Source organism: Pongo pygmaeus, chromosome 13 (genome assembly GCF_028885625.2).
Source record: "Pongo pygmaeus isolate AG05252 chromosome 13, NHGRI_mPonPyg2-v2.0_pri, whole genome shotgun sequence".
Taxonomy (NCBI): domain Eukaryota; kingdom Metazoa; phylum Chordata; class Mammalia; order Primates; family Hominidae; genus Pongo; species Pongo pygmaeus.
In genome coordinates this window covers 86,370,953-86,397,399 of record NC_072386.2, presented here as the reverse complement: position 1 = coordinate 86,397,399, position 26,447 = coordinate 86,370,953, and the positions used below count along the sequence as shown (strand labels likewise).

At 34.9% G+C, this 26,447-nt stretch overlaps 1 protein-coding gene across 9 annotated transcripts in view; it reads right to left on the bottom strand.

Annotated features, from left to right (window-relative positions):
* Positions 1-26,447, bottom strand: part of ERCC6L2 (ERCC excision repair 6 like 2) — a 158,054-nt gene that overhangs the window by 62,945 nt on the left and 68,662 nt on the right. For all 9 annotated transcript variants that reach the window (XM_054502479.2, XM_054502482.2, XM_054502485.2 and 6 more), the window contains 5 exons: positions 25,756-25,869; positions 24,794-24,913; positions 20,024-20,095; positions 19,310-19,455; positions 6,645-6,740 (listed from right to left, as the gene is read on the bottom strand). In XM_054502479.2, coding sequence (XP_054358454.1) covers positions 6,645-6,740; positions 19,310-19,455; positions 20,024-20,095; positions 24,794-24,913; positions 25,756-25,869 — 548 coding nt within the window. The remainder of the gene's footprint in view (positions 1-6,644; positions 6,741-19,309; positions 19,456-20,023; positions 20,096-24,793; positions 24,914-25,755; positions 25,870-26,447) is intronic.

Genomic DNA, 26,447 nt, shown 5'->3' with positions numbered 1-26,447 from the left:
AGGGTTGGAATCAACTTCTTCCAAACTCCTGTTTGATATTTTGACCTCTTCTCACGAATCACAAATGTTCTTAAATGGTATCTAGAATAGTGAATCCTTTCCAGAAGGTTTTTAATAGACTTTGACCAGATCCATCACAGAAATCACTATATATGACAGCTATAGCCTTACAAAATGTATTTCTTAAATAATAAGAGTTCAAAGTCAAAAGTACAACTTGATCCACGGGCTGCAGAATGGACGTTGTGTTACTGCATAAACAACATTAATCTCCTTTTATATCTCCATCAGAACACTTGGGTGACTAGGGGCATTGTCAGTAAGCAGTAATATTTGGAAAGAAATCTTTTTTCTTCTGAGCAGTAGGTCTCAACAGTGGGATTAAAATATTCAGTAAACCATCCTGTAAAGAGATATGCTGTTATCCAGGCTTTGTTGTTCCATTTTATAAAGCACAGGCAGAGTAGAGTTAGCATAACTTTTAAAGGCCCTAAGATTTTCAGAATGGTAAATGAGCACTGGCTTTAACTTAAAGTCACCAGCTGCATTAATCTCTAACAAGAGAGTCAGCCTATCTTTTGAAGCCAGGTATTGACTCTCCTCTTTAGTGACTACAGTCCTCAATGACATCTTCCAATATAAGGTTGTTTTGTTCTCATTGAAAGTCTGTTGTTTAATGTAGGTACCTTCAACAATGATCTTAGCTAGATCTTCTGGATAACTTGCTGCAGCTTTTCTACATCAACACTTGCTGCTTCATCTTGCACTTTTTTGTTATGGAGGTGGCTGCTTTCCTTAAACATCATGAACCAATCCCTGCAGCTTCAAACTTTTCTTCTGCTACTTCCTTGTGTCTCTCTGCCTTCAAAGAACTGAAGTGTGTTAGAGCTTTGTTCTGGATTAGGCTGTGGTTTAATGGAATGCTGTGGCTGGTTTGATCTTTGATCCAGACCACTAAAATTTTCTTTGTATCAGCAATAAGGCTGTTTGGTGCTCTTGTCATTCATGTGTTCACTGGAGTAGCACTTTTAATTTCCTTCAAGAACTTTTCCTTTGCATTCACAACTTGACCAACTGTTAGCTTTTGGCCCATCTTGGCTTTCAACATGCCGTCCTCACTAAGCTTAATCATTTTTAGCTTTCAATGTAAAGTGAGAGACATGCAACTCTTCCTTTCACTTGACCACTTAAAGGCCATTGCAGAGTTACTAATTGGCCTAATTTAAATACTGTGTCTCAGGGAAGAGGGAGGCCCAAGGGAGGGAACGAGACAGGGGAATGGCCAGTAAGCAGAGCAGTCCAGAACACACACATCTGCCAATTAAGTTCATCTTCTTATAGGGACATGGTTCATGGAGTCCTAAAACAAATGCAATAGTAACTTCAAAGATCAGTGATCACAGATCACCATCACAGATGTGATAATGAAAAAATTTGAAATAATGTGAGAATTACATTCTCACAGAGACACAAATGAGCATATGCCATTGGAAAAATGGTGCTGGAAGACTTGCTTGACTCAAGATCTCTACAAACCTTCAATTTGTAAACACGGCAATTATCTGCGAAGCACAATAAAGTGAAGCGCAATAAAATGAGACATATCTGTATACACAGTTATTAAATTATGGTAGATAACTTTTATTCAAGTAATTTATATACTTATTTAGCCTAGTGGATTTATTATTATTATTAATTTTATTTTATTTTTTTGAGATGGAGTCTTGCTCTGTCACCCAGGCTGGAATGCAGTGGCCCAATCTCAGCTCACTGCAAGCTCCACCTTCCGGGTTCACACCATTCTCCTGCCTCAGCCTCCCGAGCAGCTGGGACTACAGGCGCCTGCCACCACGCCTGGCTAATTTTTTATATTTTTAGTAGAGATGGGGTTTCACCATGTTAGCCAGGATGGTCTCGATCACCTGACCTCGTGATCTGCCCACGTTGGCCTCCCAAAGTGCTGGGATTACAGGTGTGAGCCACCGCACCTGGCCAATTTATTATCTTTTAAGAGAGGAATATGGAGCTTCCCATTATAGTTGTGGATTTGTCTGTTTCTCATCATATATAAGAGTTTTGGCTTTGTTATGTAGTGACTATTACAACTTCCTAGTGGACTGTGGCCCTCTTTGCTTAATGCCTTTTGTCTTGAATTCTACTAATAATTTGATATTAACGTTGACATCCATTCTTAATTTTTGTTACCATCTCCCTGATTTGATTTTTTTATCTTATTTTCAACTTCCTGTATCTTTTTTATTTACATATATGTTTCATAATAAGCATAAACCTGAGTCTAATTTTTCCTTTCTGCCAGCCCCACTTTTTTCCTTCTTTCTAAAAAGAGTCTCAACATATTCATATTTATGTTTGGATTTAGTTCTGACACTTCATTGGTCATGCTTTCTGAGTTTCCTCCATCTTCCCAACACAACTATGTATTTCCTATCATGTACTAAAATAATTACATTTTCTTGGTACTCTTATTTCTTTTGGAAGTTTTACACCTGTTGCGGGAAGTCAGGGACCCTGAACGGAGGGACTGGCTGAAGCCATGACAGAAGAACATAAATTGTGAAGATTTCATGGACATTTATTAGTTCCCCAAATTAACACTTTTATAATTTCTTACGCCTGTCTTTACTTCAATCTCTGAACATAAATTGTGAAGATTTCATGGACACTTATCACTTCCCCAGTCAGTACCCTTGTCATTTCCTATGCCTGTCTTTACTTTAATCTCTTAATCCCATCATCTTCGTAAGCTGAGGAGGATGAGTGTCGCCTCAGGACCCTGTGATGATTGCGTTAACTGCACAAATTGTTTGTACAGCATGTGTGTTTAAAACAATATGAAATCTGGGCACCTTGAAAAAAGAACAGGATAACAGCAAAGTTCAAGGAACAAGAGAGATAACCTTAAACTCTGACTGCCGGTGAGCTGGGTGGAACAGAGCCATACTTCTCTTCTTTCAAAAGCAAATGGTAGAAATATCGCTGAATTCTTTTTCTCAGCAAGGAACATCCCTGAGAAAGAGAATGCGTCCCTGAGGGTAGGCCTCTGAAATGGCCGCTTCGGGGGCGGCCATCTTTTATGGTCACTGCTGTAGGGATGAAATAAGCCCCAGTCTCCTGTAGTGCTCCCAGGCTTATTAGGATGAGGAAATTCCCGCCTAACAAATTTTGGTCAAACCAGTTGTCTGCTCTCAAACCCTGTCTCCTGATAAGATGTTATCAAAGACAAAGCATGCCCAAAACTTCATTAGCAATTTTAATTTCGCCCTGGTCCTGTGGTCCTGTGATCTCGCCCTGCCTCCATTTGCCTTGTGATATCTTATTACCTTGTGAAGCATATGATCTCTGTGACCCACACCCTATTCGTACACTCCCTCCCCTTTTGAAAATCGCTAATAAAAACTTGCTGGTTTTGCAGCTCAGGGGGCATCACGGAACCTGCTGACATGTGACGTCTCCCCCAGACAGCCAGCTTTAAAATTTCTCTCTTTTGTACTGTCTCTTTATTTCTCAGACCGGCCGACACTTAGGGAAAATAGAAAAGAACCTCTGTGAAATATTGGGGGTGAATTTTGCCCGATATCTGGCTGAATTTCCCCTGATACACCTAATATCCAGTGTTTTTCAAAGTGGAGTTGAGAACCAGTTGTATCATAATCACCGTGGGTGGCTTTTAAAATTAATTGTGGCAAAACATACAACACATTATTTACCATTTTAACTATTTTTAAGAGTACAGTCCAACAGCATTAAGTAAATTCAGTTTTCCAGCCATCACCACTATCCATTGCTACAACTTTTTTATTATCCTAAACTGAAATTCCATGCCCATTACACAATAATTCCCCATTCCTCCCTATCCTTGTCCCCTAATAAGCACCACTCTACTTTCTATCTCTATGGATTTGACTATTCCAGGTATTTCATATAAGTAGAATCATACAATATTTGTCCTTTCATATCTGGCTTATTTCATGTAGCATAATGTCTTCAAGGTTTGTCTATGTTGTAGCATTTATCAGAATTTCATTTCTTTTTAAGGCTGAATAGTATTCCATTTTATATATAAACCGTATTTTGTTTATCCATTCATCCATCGATGGACACTTGAGTTGCTTCCACATTTTAGCTATTGTGAATATAGGTGCTATGAACATGAGTGTACAAGTATCTCTTCAAGTCTCTGCTTTCAATTCTTTTTGGTATATACCCAAAGTGGAAGTGTAATTGCTGGATCATATGGTAATTTTAATGTTTAATTTTTTGAGGAACCACCATGCTGTTTTCCACAGCAGCTGTGCCACTTGACATTTCCATCAACAATGCACAAGGGTTCTGGGTTCTAATTTCTCCATATCCTCAACTAGGACTTGTTGTTTTCTGCTGTTGCTTTTATTTTTATAATAGTCATCCCAATGTGTGTGAAGTTGTATCTCATTATAGCTCTGATATGCATTTCCCTAATGATTAGTAATGCTGAGCATCTCTTCATGTGCTTAATGGCCACTTATATATCTTGTACACCTTCTTTGGAGAACTGTCCTATTCATTGTTAGATTGGGTTGTTTTTTTTGTTGTTGTTGAGTTTTAGGAGTTCTTTTTATAGTCTAGATATTAATACTTTATCAGACATGTGATTTGCAAATATTTTCTCCCATTCTGTAGACTGCCTTTTTTCTGTTGATAGTGTCCTTTGATCCACAACCTGGGTGTTTTTTAAAATGTAGAATGTTGAGTCCCATTCTACATCTACATAAACAGAACGCCTGCAGGGTGGTTTGAGCATCTGTGTTTCTGAAAATTGTACCAGGTAATTATTATAACTCACTCTTTTAGTTGTTGCCCCTAAATTTTTTGCTAGCATTTAAAAACATTTTTTGGCATACAATTTGAGAACCGACCAGGGTATCCTGGTCCTTTCCTGAGGAAAAAAAACAATTCTAAGACAACTTTACCCACCTCTATCCTTATTCTGACATTTTATCAAAATTATATAACGTTTTAGTTCTTGTTACTAATTTTTTCATACCATCCCTTCATATTTTGGGGAATTCTTTCTTTATAACTGCATGAAGCCTATCAGCCAAACTCCCAGTAATTTTTTAGACTTAAATTTTAGCCACAAATTGTAAATACAAGTCAAAATAATTTTCTTTCACATACAGCCATATAAATTTTTTCACTTTGACAATTCTGTTGTCATCTAGAATCCTATAATGCTGATGAAATGTATGTTCTTCAAAGTCTGATCTGCTGAATTGAGTCTGATTCTCCTTTCTTTGTTAACAATGTGTCTTTTCCTTTTTGTTGCAGTTTTTATAACTCATTCTCTCCGTTTCTCACTCTAGAACCTTTTAGCCCTTCTCTTTATCTTTGAAACTTAGAAATATTACTAACATGTATGTTTTCTCTCTCTCTCTGTCATTATTCCTACTTCATACTAAATGCCCCTTCAAAATTAATAACAATTTTCTCCAATCATGTCATCAATTACCTCCCGTCCTCCAGTCTCTCTGTTCATTATTTCTGGAATACACAGATGATGATTTCTGGGATTTTTCCTCAATTTCTCTTTACTCATATTTCACATCTATTTGTTACTTGACTTTATGTTTAAAAATATTCATTCCTTTTATCTTCCATATCCTTCTCCATTTTTCCATTAGCCCTCTCCATTTTTTTCAGACCTTCTACTGAGTTACTTTATTTTGGCAATAGTTTTAATTTATAAGAACTAATTTGTTTTTTTATGTACTTTTTTCCTTGGCATCCTATTCTTATTTTATTCCCTTCAATGTCTGTTTCTCACCTTTGTCCTTTGCTTTCTTGCAAGGCTAATTTTATTAAAATGTTTCATAATTTTTCATTTCCCAGTCATAATTAAAATGATGACTAGGTGAATCACTGGAAAGCCAGTCTGTGTTTCCATGCAGGTAACACGTGTATTTCCCTTTTTCATGTCCTGGGGAGATCTGGAAGTACTTCAGGCTTGGCTCTGGCTTTATGATCTGGTTCCAACATCCATTCTAGGAAGCTTTCTACAGTCAGATTCCCCATTTATTTATAAAATGTGTAAAATTATTCTTTCAGCTTTAATGAAAGAGTACCTGTTACGGCCAATCTCTCTGTAAAGTAGGGTGTCAGAGGGGAATTTGTGTTAGAGTCAGGACATTATCAATTTCCCAGAACGATGCACTCTGTCTACTCCCACATACTGTAGTTGCAACCCCATGTTTAAAATTTTTGTATTCTTTCCTGCAGACTTTGGATTGTAGTATTTCTCTGAGGATACCCTGATCAAAGATTCTACTTGCTTTCTATCTTCCAGGAGTTTCTCAAAACTTCTGATCTACTAGTACAGAACTATACTATTTTCCTGCAGTATCAGGAATTTATTCTTTCTTCTTAAGTCATTTCTGTCATATTAACAGGATTCTGAGATGAATGAAAAATGGCTATTTTTGGACTGTCATTTCGATTGAGAAGGTCAGGATTATATTAAATGTACGTTTTTACCAGCTTCCCCCTTTCTTCTAATCATAGTCATAGTATAAGCAACCTTAAAAGTTCAAGAGTATTTTTAGATTAAAAGTATTTGCAGATCACTTTAAATTTTGTCAGTATTATACCTGTCAATGGCTTGAAGATCATTGGCTGGATTCCAAGTAGGATCAAATAATACAACAACATTGGCACCGACAAAATTGAGGCCTAGTCCACCAGCCCTGGAGGAAAGAGAAAAAAAAAAAAGCACATTAGAACAGCAAAAGCTAATTGTTGTGCTATAACTCAACTGTGCCAGGTTTCTATAGCCAAAACAGTACAATATTGCATTAATTTCATCAAACTAAGGTGGTGATTAAAATACAAATATGCCACAAATTAAATATTTAAGGCACAATTTTATTTCTACCACTCTAGAAAATCCCTAAAAAACTGGTCATTAGAGCCCACGTAAATAGTTTATGCTGGTTTTTACTTTTTTTTGATACTCAAATACTACTTCTGCAAGATTTTCCTAACATAATTTTTAAAAACTGTTAGTACATTCTAGCTAAATAAAGTAATACATACATTTAAAAACTCAATTCAGAAACAGATGCACATCTTATTCTTCCACTAAGTGCAGCTAAAACTCTGGATATTACATGGAAAATAAATGTAAAACTCTGAAAGGTACAGAGAAGACAGGCAGGCTAGGGACTACAAGGCCTAAGGAATGGCATGGCAGTGAGTCATGGCTTTCCTGAAAAAAAGGAATGGCTTTTCCAAAAAAGAAAGCTTCCATGGCTTTTCCAAAAAAGAAAGCCTAGCTGAAGGAGTCCCACATTCAGCAACTGATGGAACTCCTAGAGAGAAAATTGGCAAGGATATAAAAGAACAAACTGACCAACCAACAGGATCTAAATGACATACACAGAACACTCCACCTAGAACAGCACAACACACACACTTTTTTTTCCTGGTTCCTATAGAACATTTACCAAGACAGACCAAATCCTGGGCCATAAAACAAATCTCAACAAATTTAAAAGAACTCAAATTATACTGGTATATACTGAGTATAATGGTATTATACTGAGTATGTTCTCTAACAATAATGGAATCAAACTAGCAATACATTTCAGGAGGACAACAAAATAAATTCCACACACTTGGAAACTAGACAATATACATTTAAATATACATTTAAATAGCTCATGAGTCATACAAAATCTGAAATCCAAAAAAACTGTGAAAAGAAAGTCTAGCTTTATTTTTTGCTCCACAAGCTGGGTTCTTAACATATCCCAAGCTGTTGGAAATATATATATATATCCCAAGAAGAGCCATTTCCCTTTAGCCAAAGAACCAGGAAAGGTATAGCCTTGAAAGGCAGAAAAATGTGAGACAATAACCACTCTACTCCTGCCAAACACCAAGGAACAATCTGTGGCCCCATCCCTACCTTAGTCAGCAAAGGCTGAACGAGGATGCTAGACTTCTACCCTTGCCTGGCTATAATGAGACACTACCACTGATTCTTGCTGGGGTGGTGTCAGAGAAGACTGAGTGAAGAGCTAGAGCTTTCATTTTCTTCCCAATGATAACAGGGTCTCCCTCCATGGTGTCAGGGGACGCCAGGTGGGAGCAGTAGTAAAGCACTTTCCTCTCAGGCTATCAGCAGAGGCCAAAGACGGAACCTAGCTTTCCACCCCTACTTGGCTGGCATGGTGTCAAAGAGGAGGTGTACTAAAATGGATGATTTAAATCACATGCAGAGTCTCATAACACAATACTCAAATTGTCCAAGATACAATGATACAATAAAAAATCACTTATACCAAGAACCAGGAAAATTACAGCCTGAATAAGAAAAGACTGAGATGAATCAAGATGTTGGAATCACCTGACAAGAATTTTAACAAAGCCATCATAAAAATGTTTCAACAAGCAATTACAAACATGCTTGAAACAAACAAAAAAATTGAGTCTCAGCAAAAACAAACAAAACAAAAATGGATAAAAAGAGCAAAATAAACATTTTGGAATGGAAAAATAGCTGAAATACAAAACTTGCCAAATGGGCTGAACAGTACAGTGGAAAAGACAAAAGATAGAATCAGTAAGCATGATGAGAACCAGTATCATTCACGAAATGTGAACAACAGAGAGAAACATCAGAAACCATAGAGATCAGAAGAAAGTGGCATTATCTTTCAAGTTGAAAGAAAGGAACTGTCAACCCAGAATTGTATACTCAGTGAAAATATCCTTCAGAAAGGGAAAGGAAATATGACATTCTCAGACTAAGGAAAACTAAGAGCACCTGTTACCAGCAGACTTAACCTAAAAGATTGGTGGCTAGAAAGTTCATAAGGAAAAAAATAGGAGACTAAGGCTTAGAACTAGAACAGAAAGGAAAGAGGAAGATCAGAATAGGTTAAAATAGGGGTGAATATAAATACTACTTTATTTCTCATGAATTTCATAAATCACATTTCATGGTTAAAGGAAAACTGCAATACAATCTGATATGCTGCTTAAGGCATGTAGAGGAAATACCTAAGACAATAATATCTTAAAAGTGGAGTAGGAAAAGAAGCTTAAATGTAAGTAAAATTTCTATACTTCATTCAAACTGGTAAATCTGTATACCAGTAGACTGTGAGAAGTTACTATGTACAATGTAATACCCAGAGCAACCACCAGGAAGCTACACAAAGCAATATACTAAAAAACACTATACATAAACAAATACAGAATCCTAAAGAAATGTCTAAATAAAAGAAACAGTGGAACTAGAAATAGGAGATAAAAAGATAAAAGTTAAATAAAAAATATCAATAATTACCTTCAATATAATGGCCTAAATATACCATTTAAAATCGTAAGATTGGTAGGGTAGTTTGAAAAAACAATATGCTCTCCACAAAAAACAAAACAAAACACTTTAAATATGATGACATAGCTAGGTTGAGAGTGAAAGGATGACAAAAGATATACCAGGCAATTATTAAAGAAAAAAGCAAGACTGGCTATATTAATATTAGTCCAAGTATATATCAGAGCAAAGAAAGTTAATAGTTAAAAGAGGGACAATGCACAATGACAAAAAGATCAATCTGCCAAAACACCAAACAGCACCAAAACAGCAGAGCTGAAAGATACATGAAGTCAAATTAATTAAGCTGAAAAGAGAAACAGACAAATGCACAATTATAGTTGAGGATTTCAATATCCCACATTCAGCAACTGATAGAACTCCTAGAGAGAAAATTGGCAAGGATATAAAAGAACAAAATGACCAACCAATGACATACACAGAACACTCCACCTAGAACAGCACAACACACACACTTTTTTTTCCTGGTTCCTATAGAATATTCACCAAGATAGACCAAATCCTGGGCCATAAAACAAACCTCAACAAATTTAAAAGAACTGAAACTATACTGGTATATACTGAGTATAATGGTACTATACTGAGTATGTTCTCTAACAATAATGGAATCAAACTAGCAATACATTTCAGGAGGACAACAAAAAAAATTCCAAACACTTGGAAATTAAACAACATACATCTAAATAGCTCATGAGTCAAACAAAACCTGAAATCCAAAAAAACTGTGAAAAAAAAATTACAAGGAGAAATAAATAATAATGTAACACAAATGAAAATACAACATATCAAACTATGTAGGATGCAGCTAAGCAGGGCTTAGGAAAATTTGTAACACTAAATGCTTATATTAGAAAAAAATTAAAGGTCTCAAACCAATAATCTGAGGTCCTCCCCCTAAGAAACTAGAAAAAGAAGCAAAAAAAGCAAGCAGAAGAAAGGAAATAATAAATAAAAAAGCAGAATCAATAAAGCTGAACACAGAAAAATAAGAGAGAAAAATCAGTGAAAAAAAGCCGATTCATTGCTAAACTAGCAATGACAAAGTTAAAAGAGAATACACAAATTACCAATATTAGAAATGAAACAAGGGATATCACTACAGATCCTACAGCTATTAAAAGGATAAATGAGTACTATAAAAAATTTTATGGTCATAAATTCAACAAGTTAGAAGAGAAATAATTCCTCAAAAACCGCAAACCACTGAAGTCAACTAAATGAAACAGACAACCTGAATAGTCCTATAACTATTAAAGAAATTGAGTATGTTATTTTCAAAACTCTTAGGGAAAAAAATAACCCCTCCAGGCCCAGATAATTCCACTGGAGAATTTTACCATTTACAGAAGCATTAACACCAGCTTTATCCAATAAGCACATGAAAAGATGTTTAATATCATTAGACATTAGGTAAATGCAAATTCAAACCACAATGACATGTCTCTACATGCCCATCAGAATGGCTAAAATTAAAAAAATAGTGACAATAACAAACATTAGTGAAAATGCAGAGGAACGTGATCACTCACACACTGCTGTTGGGAATGTAAAACCATATAGCCACTTTGGAAACAGTTTAGCAATTTCTTATAAAACGAAATATGCAACTATCACATAATGCAGCGGTTGCACTATTTAGCATTTATCCCAGAGGAATGAAAACTAATGTTCAAACAAAAATCTGTACACAAATGTTAATAGCTTTATCTGTCATAGCCGAAAACTGGAAACAACACAGATGCCCTTCAACAGGTGAATGTATAAACAAACTGTGGTGTATCCATATCATGAATACTAAGAGCAATAAAAAGAAAAGAACCATTGATACATACAATAACTGGATGAGTTTACAGGGAATTACGCTGAGTGAAAAAAGCCAATCCCAAAAGGTTACATACTTTATGACTCCCTTTACATAACATTCTTGATTATGTTGTTCTAAATTACAGAAATGGAGGACAGATTAGTGGTTTCCAGGGCTCAGGGAGAAAGGGGAGAGAGGAAAGTAGATGTGACTACAAAAGGACAGCATGAGGGATTCTTGTGATGGAAATGTTCTGCTCTTCACTGTATCAACATCAGTATCCTGGTTGTGATAATGTACTACAGTTTTACTAGATATTACATTGGGGGAACTGGGTAAAGAGTGCATGGGATCATTCTGTATTATTTCTTAAAACTACTTGTGAATCTAGAAATATCTCAGAATAAAAAGTTTAATTTAAAAATGTGGCTAACAATAACATCCATATAGCCTTAACACAGAATGGATTCTTAAGTACAGATTATTTCCACCATCACATGGTGATCACAATGCAGGCAGTCAGGGTGCTACCACATGTGCTTCAGGCTTGTCATAGTGAATACAGAGAGAGCCAAGAGTTATACTGCAACAGAATGCCACATGTTCTCTCTCCAAAAGGAAGAGAACAAGATGAAATAACATCAATGCTCATTTTACAATGAGCTACATCTAATACTTCCCTGGACCCAGAGTTCTTTTTCTCCATATATTTCCTGGTGATACCACCCATATACTCACTCATCAAAGCCAAAAGCCATGCTAAGTATCACTATAGACTTCTTCTTCTCCATCACTACTTCCCTTTCCCACTGAAAGCTAACCAGTATCAAGTCCTGTCATATTTAGCTCAGAAATGTTTTTCTCAAGTCCCTTCTCCATTCCTATTACCACTGCCCTTTTCAGAGCTGTTATTAGATTGCACTTGCATGTATTACTTCATTGGTCTTCTAATTGTCCTCCCTTACTTCAGACCTTACATCCATGTCCATTCTCACATTACATAAAAATTATTTTAAGCACAGACTATACAGAACTAAGTGTATTACTCATCTGGAAAATTTTACTTTTGCAGTATAGTACCCCAAATCCTTAACTTAATCCTTACAAGTTAATAAGTATGAAAGCATTGTAGTTCAAATTACAGGGTTTGCTTAGAAAGCTGTTTGTAGCTTAAAACCCATTAATTCCTATTCATCAGAGACCAATAGGCCTCAATGACCAGGCCTAACATCTCTGCAGCTGGTATCACACCCGTCATTCTTGATATCTATACCACAAGTGACCAAAACATTTAAAGTTGCCTTCATACAATTTTCTCTGCTGTCTTATTTGCCTGGCTAACTTTTCCTTGTCCTTCAAGTGTCATTAACAAAGCCTGAACTAAATTGTTCTCCTCTGTGCCTCCTCCTACCCTGCATTCGCCATACTGTATTGCACTATCCTTTTACATGTTTCTGAACAACTCCTGTACCCCTCTACTTTTTGAGTTATAAACTTTAAGAGACCTGTCTCCTCCAGGACCTGTCACAGAGTGGATACTTACACTCTCTTTGTTAAACTGAGCTTCGTTAAAATAACTCATGAGTTCTCCTATGTAGTCATACACCCAAGCTGTTGCCTCCACATATCCTAAGCACTAAACACATAAGTTCTCTAGTCATTTTGGTACCTATGCTATTCTCTGTGCCTAAAATGCCCTTTACCAAATCTGCTTTTCCTTTTCTTTTTAATAAAATCTTATCTCTAAAGAACCAGTTAAAACATCACCATCCTTCTATGGGATTTTCTGATCTATCTATTTCTTAAATGCCTATGATCTTCACACATAAACTCCAGTAAAGCATTTACTGCATTATATTGCTCTTCAAAGGCAAAAGTTCTCTTATTTTTCTTGCTGCACATTAAGGGTTCATGAAGATATTAGTAGTTGAACAAAAAGGTGTGAGATTGAGACAAAATAACGCAGTAAAGGCAGATTTTAACAACAGGCATATAATATGATTCTCATTATTTATTTCAAAAGAGTGGTTTAGAATCTCTTTCTCTTGGGGTACATAACAAAAGAAATGTCCTCATCTTTCTGGGAAAGTTGACAGTGTTTTGGAATACTGTTATGAGAGACAGAAAATGATGTTTCTCCAGATCCTTTCAAAGCTCATGATTCCTGGTGTTGGACTACCTAGAGGTACTTATATCATCTGGAAAATTTTACTTTTGCAGTATAGTACCCCAAATCCTTAACTTAATCCTCACAAGTTAATAAGTATGAATAAAGCACTGTAGTTCAAATTATAGGGTTTGCTTAGAAAGCTGTTTGTAGTCAACTAGTGTATGATTCTGAAAGTCAAAACCAAGAATGAAGTTGTGCCTAGTATTCACGCTACAGAGTCTTTTTGCCACTTAAATGGAAGCCAAAAGTTTTGTCTTCATTTAACTTGACCTGTGGTTAAGGTAACAGTGAAGAGAAGTCACTAAAGACATATTTTTTGGCAGTTTTTATTATTAGTATAAAAATCACGTATTGGTTTTGCTACATTCATTTTTTCTGTCAGCATACTACTCATTTCTTTTGGAATAAAATTTCTAAAGGAAACTTTTGGCAAAACTGAATGTATATAATGTTTGTATACTGAGTTGAAGATTCCAGCTGCCTATATATTTTAATAGATTTTAAATAACAACAATTGTGATCTTTTCATGTTTTGAACTATCTAATCTACGTATCCTGTATTTAATACTCTGTAAGACAACGATGATAAATTTTTACATTTTTACAAAGAAAAGGCAAAACCAAAATCCAAGAACACAATGATTTTCTTTCTCTTCCTCAACTGTTTTCCTGAGCCCAGCTGTCTTTCAGGCTTTCCTCTGAGGCTTTGCATTGCCATCTTCCCTCATCAGCTGCCTACACTGTATCACAAAACAACTCACACTTAGATAATGCTTTACACTGGATGCTAATCATCCAAGGGAAGAAAAATGATAATAATCTTTTCTCCTACAATTTCTATCAAAAATGCAAATAAATTAACCTTTATTGAGCATCTACTATATATCAGGAACTATGCAAGGTATTTTCATATATGCTAGTTCTTTTGTTCTCAACACTACTTTTTTTTTTTTTTTTTTGAGACAGAGTCTTGCTCTGTCTTGTCCAGGCTGGAGTGCAGTGGCGCCATCTCAGCTTACTGCGGCCTCCACCTCTTGGGTTCAAACGATTCTCCCGTCTCAGCCTCCTGAATAGCTGGGACTACAGACATGAACCGCTGCACCTGGCTAATTTTGTATTTTTAGTAGAGATGGGGTTTCACCATGTCAGCCAGGCTGGTCTCGAACTCCTGACCTCAGGTGATCCATCCATTTTGGCCTCTCAAAGTGCTGGGATTACAGGTGTGAGCCACCGCACCTGGCCTGTTCTAAAGACTTCTATAAGCAAAATATCCTGATTTTTCAGGCGAGGAAATTGACAATCAGAAAAATTAATTTGTTCAAGGTCTCCTAAGTAGCAAGTGTCTTGATTCAAACCCAAATGTCCTGATTTAAAGTTCAGTGCTCAGTAGAAACTGAATTTTCTCCTTTGGAAAACTGCTTATTAGACATACCATGAAGATGTCATAGAGACTTGACTGAACTCTAAGAAAAGAGTGAGGCGGGATAGGGAGAAAGCATTAGAAAGGATTAAAAAAAATGGGTAAGTTAGGGGACTGGGTGGAATTTAGATAGCAAAAAAGCAGAAAAGTTAAAGGTTTCTATGTTGAATAAATCTAATCAACTATTCCAGTTACCTTCTTGATGGCAAGGTCAGGCATAACCATGTATGATGCCATCTCAGATGCCATATATGAGCCACAGATAAGATCTCTACTAGTTGAGGTAGCAATCTTCCAAGAGCTTCTGAAGTTATAACTTCAGTCCTTGCTGAAGAAGCAAAGCTCCCTTTAAAGAAGAAAAAGGCCCTAGACTCTCTCTCTCTGCAGATGAGATAATTCTCCATTTGATGGTAATACAACTCAGAAACCTAAACTTTAAAACTTGTCACTCTGTTCTTACATGGTCAACAGCAAAGGGTTACTTGTTAAGCAAAAAAAATTTAATATTGCTCTTTTTGAAGTGAGGACTGGTATTTGAGACACCTAATGAGTATGCAGGCTGTTTATTCCTTAGGTCTGCCACATGCTCTTTCGGTATCAAATAAGTGTATCAGAAAGTATACCTTAACTACATCTTAATGTTCTACAAACATGTCTTTGATGAAATAAGTTTTATTATTATGTATTAAGTATTATAAAAGGTCAAACGAAGTATCCATTTGAACAATGCTTCTAAGAAAACCTAAATAAATATAAAGAGATACCATGTTTATGGATAGGGTGGCTTCATACCTTAAAAAGTCCAATTTTCCTCAAACTCATTAATAAATTCATTGATTCTCCAAAAACAAAAAACAAACCCCAGGAAAAATGCCAGATGATCATTCTTTAAATAAACTGAATGAAATGACTATAAAAAGCTAGAGTTTAACACACTGATGTTCTAAAACAAAAGGTAACTCCAAAAACAAAAGAGGTCAGAAAGCAAGAAAAACTTTAGATTAAAAATGTGATGGCCGGGCATGGTGGCTCACACCTGTAATCCCAGCACTTTGGGAGGGCGAGGCAGGTAGATCACGAGGTCAGGAGTTCAAGACCAGCCTGGATAATATTGTGAAATCCTGTCTCTACTAAAAACACAAAAATTAGCTGGGTGTGGTGGAACGGGCCTGTAGTCCCAGCTGCTCGGGAGGTTGAGGCAGGAGAATTGCTTGAAATCTGGGAGGCGGAGGTTGCAGTGAGCCAAGATTGCACCATACAGCCTGGGCCACAGAGTGAGACACCGTCTTAAAAAAAAAAAGTGATCATTTCAAACAAAATAATAAGATCAAAAAATGACATTTCTCAGAACATAGAGCAAAAAGACAAAGTCTGAGAGAAAAGTTCAGAGATTTAAAGAACCAATATAGTTTGAAAGTTTGAAAGTCTGATGACCTGGCATGCAAGAGGGAGGGAGCAGAGAAAAAGGAAGAAAAAAAAAGCCATTGTTAACGAAATAATAAAAAAGCATTTTCCAGAGCTGAAAAAGAACATAAGCCTTCAGAATACAAGCCTACTGTACCCAGCACGAAAAAATGAACGAAGATCCACACTAAGACTCAAATATCACCGTGAGATTTTAGAATAGCGTAGATGAAGAAAAACTCTTACGAGTTCCCAAAAAGGAATGAAAATCAGATTGGCACTGCACATCTATTTAGCCTCACCATCTATCAGAAAACAATGCTGCAAGCCCTTCAAAGATCTAAGAGGAAATGATTTTCAATTTAGAATTATATAGTTGGACAAAGTATCAATTAAGTGAGAGAGCAATAAAAGACATTTTCTGTATTCACAGATGCAGAAAATTTACTTCCTATATATTCTGGCTTAAAAAGTTACCAGAGGATATTTCCTAGGAAAACAAAGGGGCAAGTCAAGAATAAAAACAGCATAGAACCCAGGAAAAAGATCCAATGCAGAAGAGCAGTGAAAGAAAGCTTCAACATGACAGTTCTTTATCAGGCCTAGAAAACAACTGGGTCAGATTGAAACTAAGGAATAAAGGTTTCAGGAGGCAGGTTCAGGATACAGATGACTCAACAGAAGAGAACGTGTGAATGAGAATTAGTAACACTGAGGATTATTATAAACGGCAAAAACAGACTGAGAGGGGGAAAAGACTGAAAAAGTCATGATTGAAATTTGAAGTGAACTGAACAGTGCAAACATAAAACATGGATGAAGTCTTAGGAAAGAGAAGTCATATGAGGTTGATGTTAAGACTAATCTTGAATTGACCAAAAGGTCGTGAACATTCAGAGAAATTATCTTAGCACTACTTGCCCCTGCATTAAAGATGTTTAGTTTATAAAAACATAGTAATGTAAACACTTTTTTGCCTCCAAATTTTAATGCCAACCTATGGACAATAACCGGTTACTGGTACAGGGCTTATTGAAAACATTAATACCCTTGACAAAGTAAAAGTTAAAACAGTTAACATAATATGTATAGGTGACTAAAGTAGAAGGGTGGGTGGGTGTGTGCTAATGCTAATACCACACATTACAAAGACTTAGAAGGCATATGGAAAGTTAATGGACCGAACATCAAAACTTGAATCATTTTCCAGTAAAACATGGCGGCAAACCAAGAAAGAAGAAGACACGGGATCCAGGAAAAAGATCCAAGAGGAAATTCAATGGATCTAATGCAGAAGTACAAAGATTGAAAGTTACAAAAGTAGTTTATAGACAAATAATTTTAAAATAGCAAATATTGTGAGGAAAAAAGGGGGAGAGAGTAGTGAAAGCAGCCTAATCCTCTTTGTTAAGAGAAGTTCCAAGTTATGTAAAGTTGATAAACTAAAAGATAATGAAGACTTTGTACTCTGGCAAGATAATGGCTAAGCCAATGTGAAAACATTTCTGTCGCAATAGATATTAAATATAAACCCTTGCAAAATGATAGAAACAAAACAAAAACTGAGCTTATGTGTCTTTTGCAAAACACAGCTGAAGAATGTATTTATTATATTACGTAAGGTTCCTTATGTAATGACTTATGCAATAAATTACTCAAACTGTCACAGAAAAATAGGAATCCAAAACTTTTTCCCTTGTCTTGTCAGGATGCCCAGCAGAAGCCAAAGCAAAACCACACAAGCGGAAAACTCCTACAACCGGTCTCCAAAGGATTTCCAGAGGAAAAAATCCCATTGAAGATAAACTCAAAAGAAAAAAAAATGACCAAACATGAAGAAACTATCAACCATAAGCAAGAGCCAGAGGAAACAACAAATAGAAGGCTCAGCACCACCAAGCACAGGAGTTAATAGAGAAAAAATGCCATCCGAAAAGATGTTTTTTAAAGTATGATTAAAATTAAAAATTCAGTGGATAGGTTAAATAGCAATTTCTGACAGATAGAGGTGAAGGGGTAATTAGGAACTTTATGGAGGATCTCAGTAAATGAGCTGGAAGTGAGCAGAAGAAGGATGAGAGACTACTACTTGTCATTATAGAGTCTATTATTAGAACCGTTGTTTAGTGCATCTATCAATTGGAAACACTTTAAAGTTAGAATGCTTATATGTTTTACAAAATTTAATTGACCACAGTATTCTATGTCATTTAGTGCTCTCTATGTAAGGACGCATGCAAAAAGTTACTTCTTGCATTCATTTATACGAAAATGGGAATCCAAAGCTTTTCCCCATTTGCCTTAGTGGTAGGAATTCAAGAATTATTAAAGTGCTCAACAATGTTAGCTCATTCATAAACATATCTTATTCCTCATTTTAAGTTAATTTCTATTCTGATTTAATTTTTACTTTGTGCATTTTACATATGTTTATCTTTAAAGTCCACTGAAATTCTGAAAGACAGTGGGAGTGAATCTATAAAATTCTTATTACACAGGATGTCAAAAGTTATTGATCTGTTCCTTCCTAAAATGGGATTAATCTTACTTAGGTGTTTATGTTGATTTAAATCTTTTCAGAAGTGTGTATATTCTCTAAAAGGTCTTAAAGGGATATTCATACATAGGGGTTAGAACCAATTTATCTTTCATAAAATCTCTAACTGCAGAGCTGCTCCAGTTGAGACGAGGTAGAGGCAGAGGAGGGAAACATGAGCCCCTAGCCCCAGTGGGCTCTCAAGGGCTCCCTGACACGGTGGGAAAACTGCTGCTACAGTGAGTCTCAGTTATCCAGTTAATAAGAAGTCTGATTATTCTCACCAGGAGACTTGGGTCAAAACACTACCATAGAAAATTCATAGGAGGAAATATCAATTTTTTTATTGTTACCTTTATAAACCCAGACTTCTAAGAGGAATTCAATGTTGATAAAGGAAATGAGAGAAAAGCTTAGCTAAAACTTAAGATATTGAAATTTTGGTCATAATAGTATTTTTGCTGCTTCTAAATAAGCATAGCCATTAAAAATTAATCCAGTAATAGTTTTAAAAATTACACTAAATCTCAAAAACAATTGGATAAAAATCTAGTTATTAAATTTAATTTTCTTACATTGTAGAGACAAGGCAAATGTTAACATCTTGTGTACTGTTGAACTCTTTTACAATCTTGAGTCTTTCCTCTGATTTTGTACTTCCATCAAGTCGTCGGTAATCAAGCCCAGACGCCATACAGTACTGCTGTAGCACATCAAGCAACTAGAGGAGAGGTATGAAGATGGGCAAACATGAATCTTGGTTAAGTAAGTTTCAGACCATTACAAAGTTGAGACTTGTTAAGTATTAATTATTGGTGTTCATAATTTCTTTCTTATAATTTCAAGAGCAATAAATATTTTTCTCACTTCTGACCCATATATTTATTTCCGTTATCCTGCAACATTATGGCTTTAACATTCAGAACTTGTTTTAAAAATCAATCTTTTCATTTTTAAGAAACAAACAATACTACTGGTCAAATCATTTACATAAATGTATGTGTGCTATTTTCTAAGTTCTAAAATATCTGAAATGTCTTAAAGAACATTGTAATTATTAAGAACATCAACAGAAAATAAAAATCTATCTTTCAGTTTGATATTTAGCAACCCTGAAACAATTGAAATTTTAGTGTCTGTTTAAAAACTTCAAGTTGCTTACCTCACTATTTCCTACTGTGTAGATTAGAGAAAATGTGGCTGTAAGGTGTCATGTAGGCACATGCTTTATTCTTTATGCCTCAAAAGCTGGGGCTGGCCAATCAAGGATATACTTTAGATGAACTCACCTTGGTGGAAAAAGAAAAGAGAAGAACTTTATCTCTGTTTTTCCTGCAATGATTTAAAAGCTGCTGAAGGACCTGAAAATGAACCACAGAAAATCAGTGAACCAGTTCCAACCAAAAGTACACTTTATACATATAAACATCACTTGAAAATTTCTTTAAAATTATTTTCATACAATACTAACCTCATTCATTTTTTCTAATTCCTTTCATTTTTTCCAAGTTAGAGAAATAAAGTATTAGCTATTACATCAAATGTTATTCATCATCATATTGTCAATAAGGAGGTAAAGTTCCCAAAGACTTTTATTTCATCTCATCTGGTTTTAACAAAAAGGAAGCATTTTGGATTATGGGATGCATTTAAATGGATTAATTTAATTTCCAAAATACACTTTCTTTATACCTACAATATGTTAAGAAACTAAATTATAGAGCAGCATTCCTTTTAGGAAGTATTTAAATTGTCCCTAGATGGATGTAATGAAATGTGTTCAATTACATCTAGGTTCTAAAAGTCTTGATATTTATTTTCTTAGAATAATCAGTCAGATACACACCTCTTCTCATTTTCTCCCCTTTGTTTCTCTATTTACAGTAAGCTCTGACTTCCAGATTTGATTTTGACCTCAAAATGCCAGTAATCTGCCCCCACACACAGTGCTTTCAGGGAGGAAGCAAATAGTCCAAAGCCTTGTGTATAACAGTCACACTGTTACTTTTATTTCTACATCTGGCAATGACAGCTCCAGAACAATGTGGAAAAGCAATCCACAGAGGGGAAAAAGAAATTTTCTATACAAAGTCTAAATTCTTCTGAAAGATGAAACAAACACTAAAACAACTTATTTAATGATAAACACTTAAGCTTTTAAATAAAAAAATACTCAATATAACACTTACTTAATCAAGAGAAGCTATTGTGCTAACTTTGACCTCTACCTCCCCCCAGTCCCTCAAAAAAAGCTATGGAGTTAAAAAAAACTTCTACTCAGATAACCAAATTTATTTATCAAATGGTAAATTAAAATGTTATGGATCGGGTAAACATTAATATTTGGAGAACATATGAAGTTTTATTTGCATTTAGTTTATTTTTTAATAAAATAATTGATACTGTATGAAGTATGTAATTTGAATTTCACATAAGACTAACTTTTTAAATTGGTAGATATTATTTTTTCTGTTTTACAGAATTGAGTAGAAAATGCACAAAACTCCTCTTTCCCTACTTCCAACCTCCTCCACATTTTCTCTTATTAATATCTGTATTAATAATATTATTAGAAAATATAACATCAAGTATTATTAGTATTGGTATGGTATATTTGTAACAACTGATGAGTGAATATTGATACATTATTATTAGCTAAAGTCCACAATTTTAACATTAGGGTTTATTCATTGTGTTACATAGTTCTATGGGTTTTGACAAATGTATCATGACATGTATCTACCATTACGGTATCATACACAATTGTTTCATTGCCCTAAAAATTCCTTGTGCTTCACCTACTCATCCTTTCCTCCCCCAGAACCCATAGCAACCACTGATCTTTTTACTGTCTCCATAGTTTTGCCTTTTGAGATATTATATAGTTGGAATGATACAGTATGTAGCCTTTTCAGATTGGTTTCTTTCACTCAGCAATATGCATCTAAGGTTCTTCCATGTCTTTTGGTAGCTTGATAGCTCATTTCTTTCTATTGCTAAATAGTAGTCCACAGTATGGCTATACCACAGCTTTTTTAATCCATTTACCTACTGAAGGACATCTTAGTTGCTTCCAAGCTTTGGCAATTATGAATAAACTCATAGGTTCTTGTCAGGATGTAAGTTTTTAACTCATTAAAACTCAATAAAATTTAATTCATTTTAACTCATTTGGGTAAATACCAAGGGGCACTATTGCTGGATCATATGGTAAGACTATTTAAGGTAATATTTTTTAGTTAAGAGCTTTGTGAGAAACCACTGAACTGTCTTCCAAAGTGACTATACCATTTTGCATTCCCACCAGCAGCAGATGGGAGTTCTTGTTACTCCACATCCTCACCAGCATTTGGGCTTGACAGTGTTCTGGATTTTGGCTGTTCTAATAGGTATCTAGTGGTATCTCCTTGCTGTTCTAATTTGCAATTCTTTAATGACATATGTTGTTGAGCATCTTTTCATATGCTTATTTGCCATCTCTATTATCTTCTTTGGGGAAGTACCTGTTCAGATCCTTTGCCCATTTTTAAATTGGATTGTTTGCTTTCCTATTGTTGAGCTTTAAGAGTTATCTGTATATTTGTAAACCAGTCCTTTATTGTTTTGCTAATATTTTCTCCCAGTCTGTGGTTTGTTTTTCATTCTTCTTAAGATATTAACATTTTAAACCAAAGATATATTGTATAGAAATCCATTCTCATTATTTGGGGAGGTATCATAACTATTGCAACTTTAAGTGTTTTCAAGTATTTTACAGTAAAAACAAAAACAAGTCACAGGAGAAGTAAATGTTTTTAGACTGGAGATCTTAATTAGGCTAGCTTAAAGAGACTAACTAAATGAACGACTATAAATTAAGATCCCAGAAATTTCCAAAATGACAATGTAATCAACAGATGTTGGAGTCTTAACAATATAGACCCAATGTTTTATCACTCAGTTGTCCTCCACAGAACAAGACAATCCACCTATAAAGGAATCGTATTATTTGGGGGTGTTAACAGCAAGGAACCTTGGATCTTAACTTTCCTCAACTTGGTCAGTCAGGCCTAGAAAGATGAACATGACCCTTGTGTGACTTCAGCAGCACCAAGCTGGATTCCTAGTCTTTTTTTCCACCCTCCACAGTAAGTGGCTCTGCGGCATTTCTCAAGAGAAAGAAAAGTGAAGATTTTCATCAGGTGAATGATTGCAACTTGTGACTAATCCCTTGAATGATAGTTGAGGTCAAAACTCTGACACAAGAGAAAGAGTTGGGGTCATGAGTGTAGCTTTGAGGCTATAAAGATTATAGCAGGCATTCTGTTCAGAGTCCTTGCACCTGCAGGCTGACCTGTGACAAGACAAGCTAAACAAAGATCTTTTATCACCTGAATTCAAAAAGTAAATGCAACTCAATTCTTAGAGTTCTTAAACCCATAGGCAATGATTCTATGATAAGCCTGTAAGTCTGCATTACCAAATCAATATATGACCAGATGATGCTGTCAGTCAAATGATTTAACATAGTCCTAAAAATATATCCCTAGCTTATTACTATCCATCTGTTTGGTTGGTGCTCTCTCCAAAGCAAGTAAATTACCTGCATCATTCACATATAAAAATACTACCCAGCCTCCAGCAACAATTTATGCTTGCCTTTTCCCCCCTAAAAATTAAAATCAAATCAAATCTAATCATTCTCTTAATCAGACACTATTATTCCTAGGGAGATTAACTTTAAAATTATATTTTACAAGTACATATTAATGAATATATAAAAAATATAAAATGCAGAGTTATAAAACTTAATTTCAAGACTGGTAATTTTTTAGTGAAGAGTCACAGGGAATAAAATTTAAATGAGTAGCAATGGCTAATGCAGTTTTCAGAGGAGGCTATAATTTCTGGAAATGTTCTACTGGTTTAAACTGTGGGATAGTAAGTGCTCAGTTCTAAACCGGACTTTTTATATATTTTAATTTAAAAATAATTAAAGTCAATGAAATGGATGACAAAAATAGATTTGCTACCTTAGGAAATATCATTAGATTTGAATTATTTGTTGTGATAATAAATCACATGATATCATCATTAATATAAACACTTATTTTTTAAAAACAAGTTTTTAATGCAATAGTCTTTATGTATGTATGTATATTCCTACCTTCTATTTTATTTCATTGATTTTAGAGGTCCCAAGCAAACTAAACCATGATGAACTTATCTAGATCAATTGCTAAAATATTTCTATAATAAAAAAAACCAAAAACTGCTTTGAATTACTTCCTTTTTATTCTTTTTATGTCAAAAAGAACTTACCTTTTAAAAATTATAACAAAGTTGAGTTTTTTTCTGTAAAAATCTGTTAATCTACAAATAAAGATTCTTGATAGACACTAAGGGGTTAAACAAACTCTGTTGTTGCAAGGAGGCAGGAAGCTGTCAGCATTTCATGCTGCTGCCACAGGCAATGCCCAAGGCCTGGGTCAAGGTTGGAGAACTTAGCCTTACTTTTCCCACCCTTCCCTCGGTAACACATTACCAAGAGCAGCACAGCTACGGGTCAATTTTCCTGTGTATGACAAATGACTATTTGCAATTTTACGATCTAGTTCTGCAAGTAAAAACAACATGCAGAAAATTCTAGACATACAGACCTTGCCCATCTTAAACTCTTCAAGAAATTCCTTTCTCTAATTCCAAGCTATGCCTTTCCTTACCCCGCTGTTTTGCATTAGCTTTTATATTTCTGGAGGTTATTTCCTTAAACATTTGAAGACAAGCTATTATCTATGTGGTAACAGCACACGCATTTTAAGAGGGCATAAGTCTAATATATCAATAAGGAAAATTTGAAGTATATTTGAAGCAACTACTACAGAGGACCTACCGAGTGCACACATCTGTATTCGGGGTTCATAGTGACCTAGTAAATGCTGATACAACTGCACCACTTGTCCATAGCCACCATCTCTTCTGAATGACTGAGCACCTGTTCTGATTAGTTGGTGTCTCTGTCATACCACTGAATATTTTGTGTATCATGTCTGTATGCAACCTGAAAGAGGGTCATTTACCTTCATTTTTCCACTGTATTTAGGGTCAGAAAGTGTTTCAAAGGCTGCATCTTTGCTTTTCTGCACAAAATCTGGGAATCTGGAAAATACTTGATCACATATCCTTTTGATAAGTGTTTCCTTGAAGGGAAAAGGCAGAAGAAAAGATATTTCCACTTAACACATTCAAACCCGTATAAATTGAAATAATTTATGAAAAAAATTCTTTTTAGAAAGAATGTATTACTTTGAAGATTTTTGCTTCCCTAAGTCAGACTAAGAATTCAAAAACTCTTAAAGTTATATGTTAAACATATGGCGTTGAATTCTTAATGATGTGGTTATTAACTTGATCATTACTTTTCAAAGATTTTTTAAGATTTCCAAAACAAGGTGCTAAATACTCCCAAAAAGAGTAAAGAGTACTATCAAAGAAAAATAACAAATTCTTACGAGATTTCAAAATTACATTAAATGGCATCAACTATAACAGAAAAAAATATAAAATCATTACAAAAACATCTTTTCATTTATGTGTGCTCTAGAATAAAAGGAAACAACCAAAGTAAACTTTGAAATTTCTGATTTTTGCCAGTTTGGTAAACAGCCCTAATATTTAATATACAAATTATTATAAATCCTCATTTTACCCAGTAGATTAAATACCATTACAGACATCATTAGAGGAATAGAACTGACCCATCAAATATGTTATTTAGTAATTATACCAAAGAATGTTTTGAAAAATAAAGATATGAACATTATTAAAGGCATAAAAAATAGTTATTTTAAATTAAGCTTAAATTTGTTCACTTTGATTAAAAACTTAAGTGCATATACTCCTTGATATCTACATTTAAAAATAAGCAAATCAGTTTCCTCTTAAATTTCATCCACAAAAACTTTATTTAATAACTATTTTAAAACTTTATAAAATATTCACAACAATAGCATCACAAAGAAATGTAAAATGCCAACCAAACCTGTTGTTTGGAAGTACTAGCAGCTTGCAGTAGCGCGACATGGTTAGCTATCTTCTGAAGAACTGCAAGGTAACTGAGATACAAGGTTTTCACTGTTTCACCATGAGAATTGGTCTGTAACCAGAAAAATATAGAAAATAAAAAGGACCAACATAGCTATGCACCTGCTTACATCATAAAATGTATCACTTATAGTAGCATTTATTATCGGTTACTTTGGCACAATAAATTCCAAGAAAATGATGGTCAACTATTGCACAAAATATCCACAAATAGCTAATGTGGAATCATACTTTTGGTAAATCATAATACAATTATATTTTTCATAAAGGGAGAAAATCCTTATTACAGAAAGTATTTATCCTCATGACACACAGTGATGGAAATGTTGCTGTTACGAGGTGCCTGGTAATGAAATCTAAGTGCAGTGGCAGTGCTATGCAGACCCCTTCTCATTTATGCTCCAAGGCTCCTAGGAAACTGGGCTATTACAAAAAAGGGAAGTAGTTAAAAACAGCAAAATAAATGAGACCAAATAAATATCAAACCAGATAAATATTCACTTAGGGTTCCTCTATGTACACAGATATGTGACATAATTTAATAAAACAGAGGTGAAACATAAGCAGGAAATAAAAACAGAAGGTTAAAAAAAGTACAAATAAATTTTGTTTCTTACAAAAAAACACTTT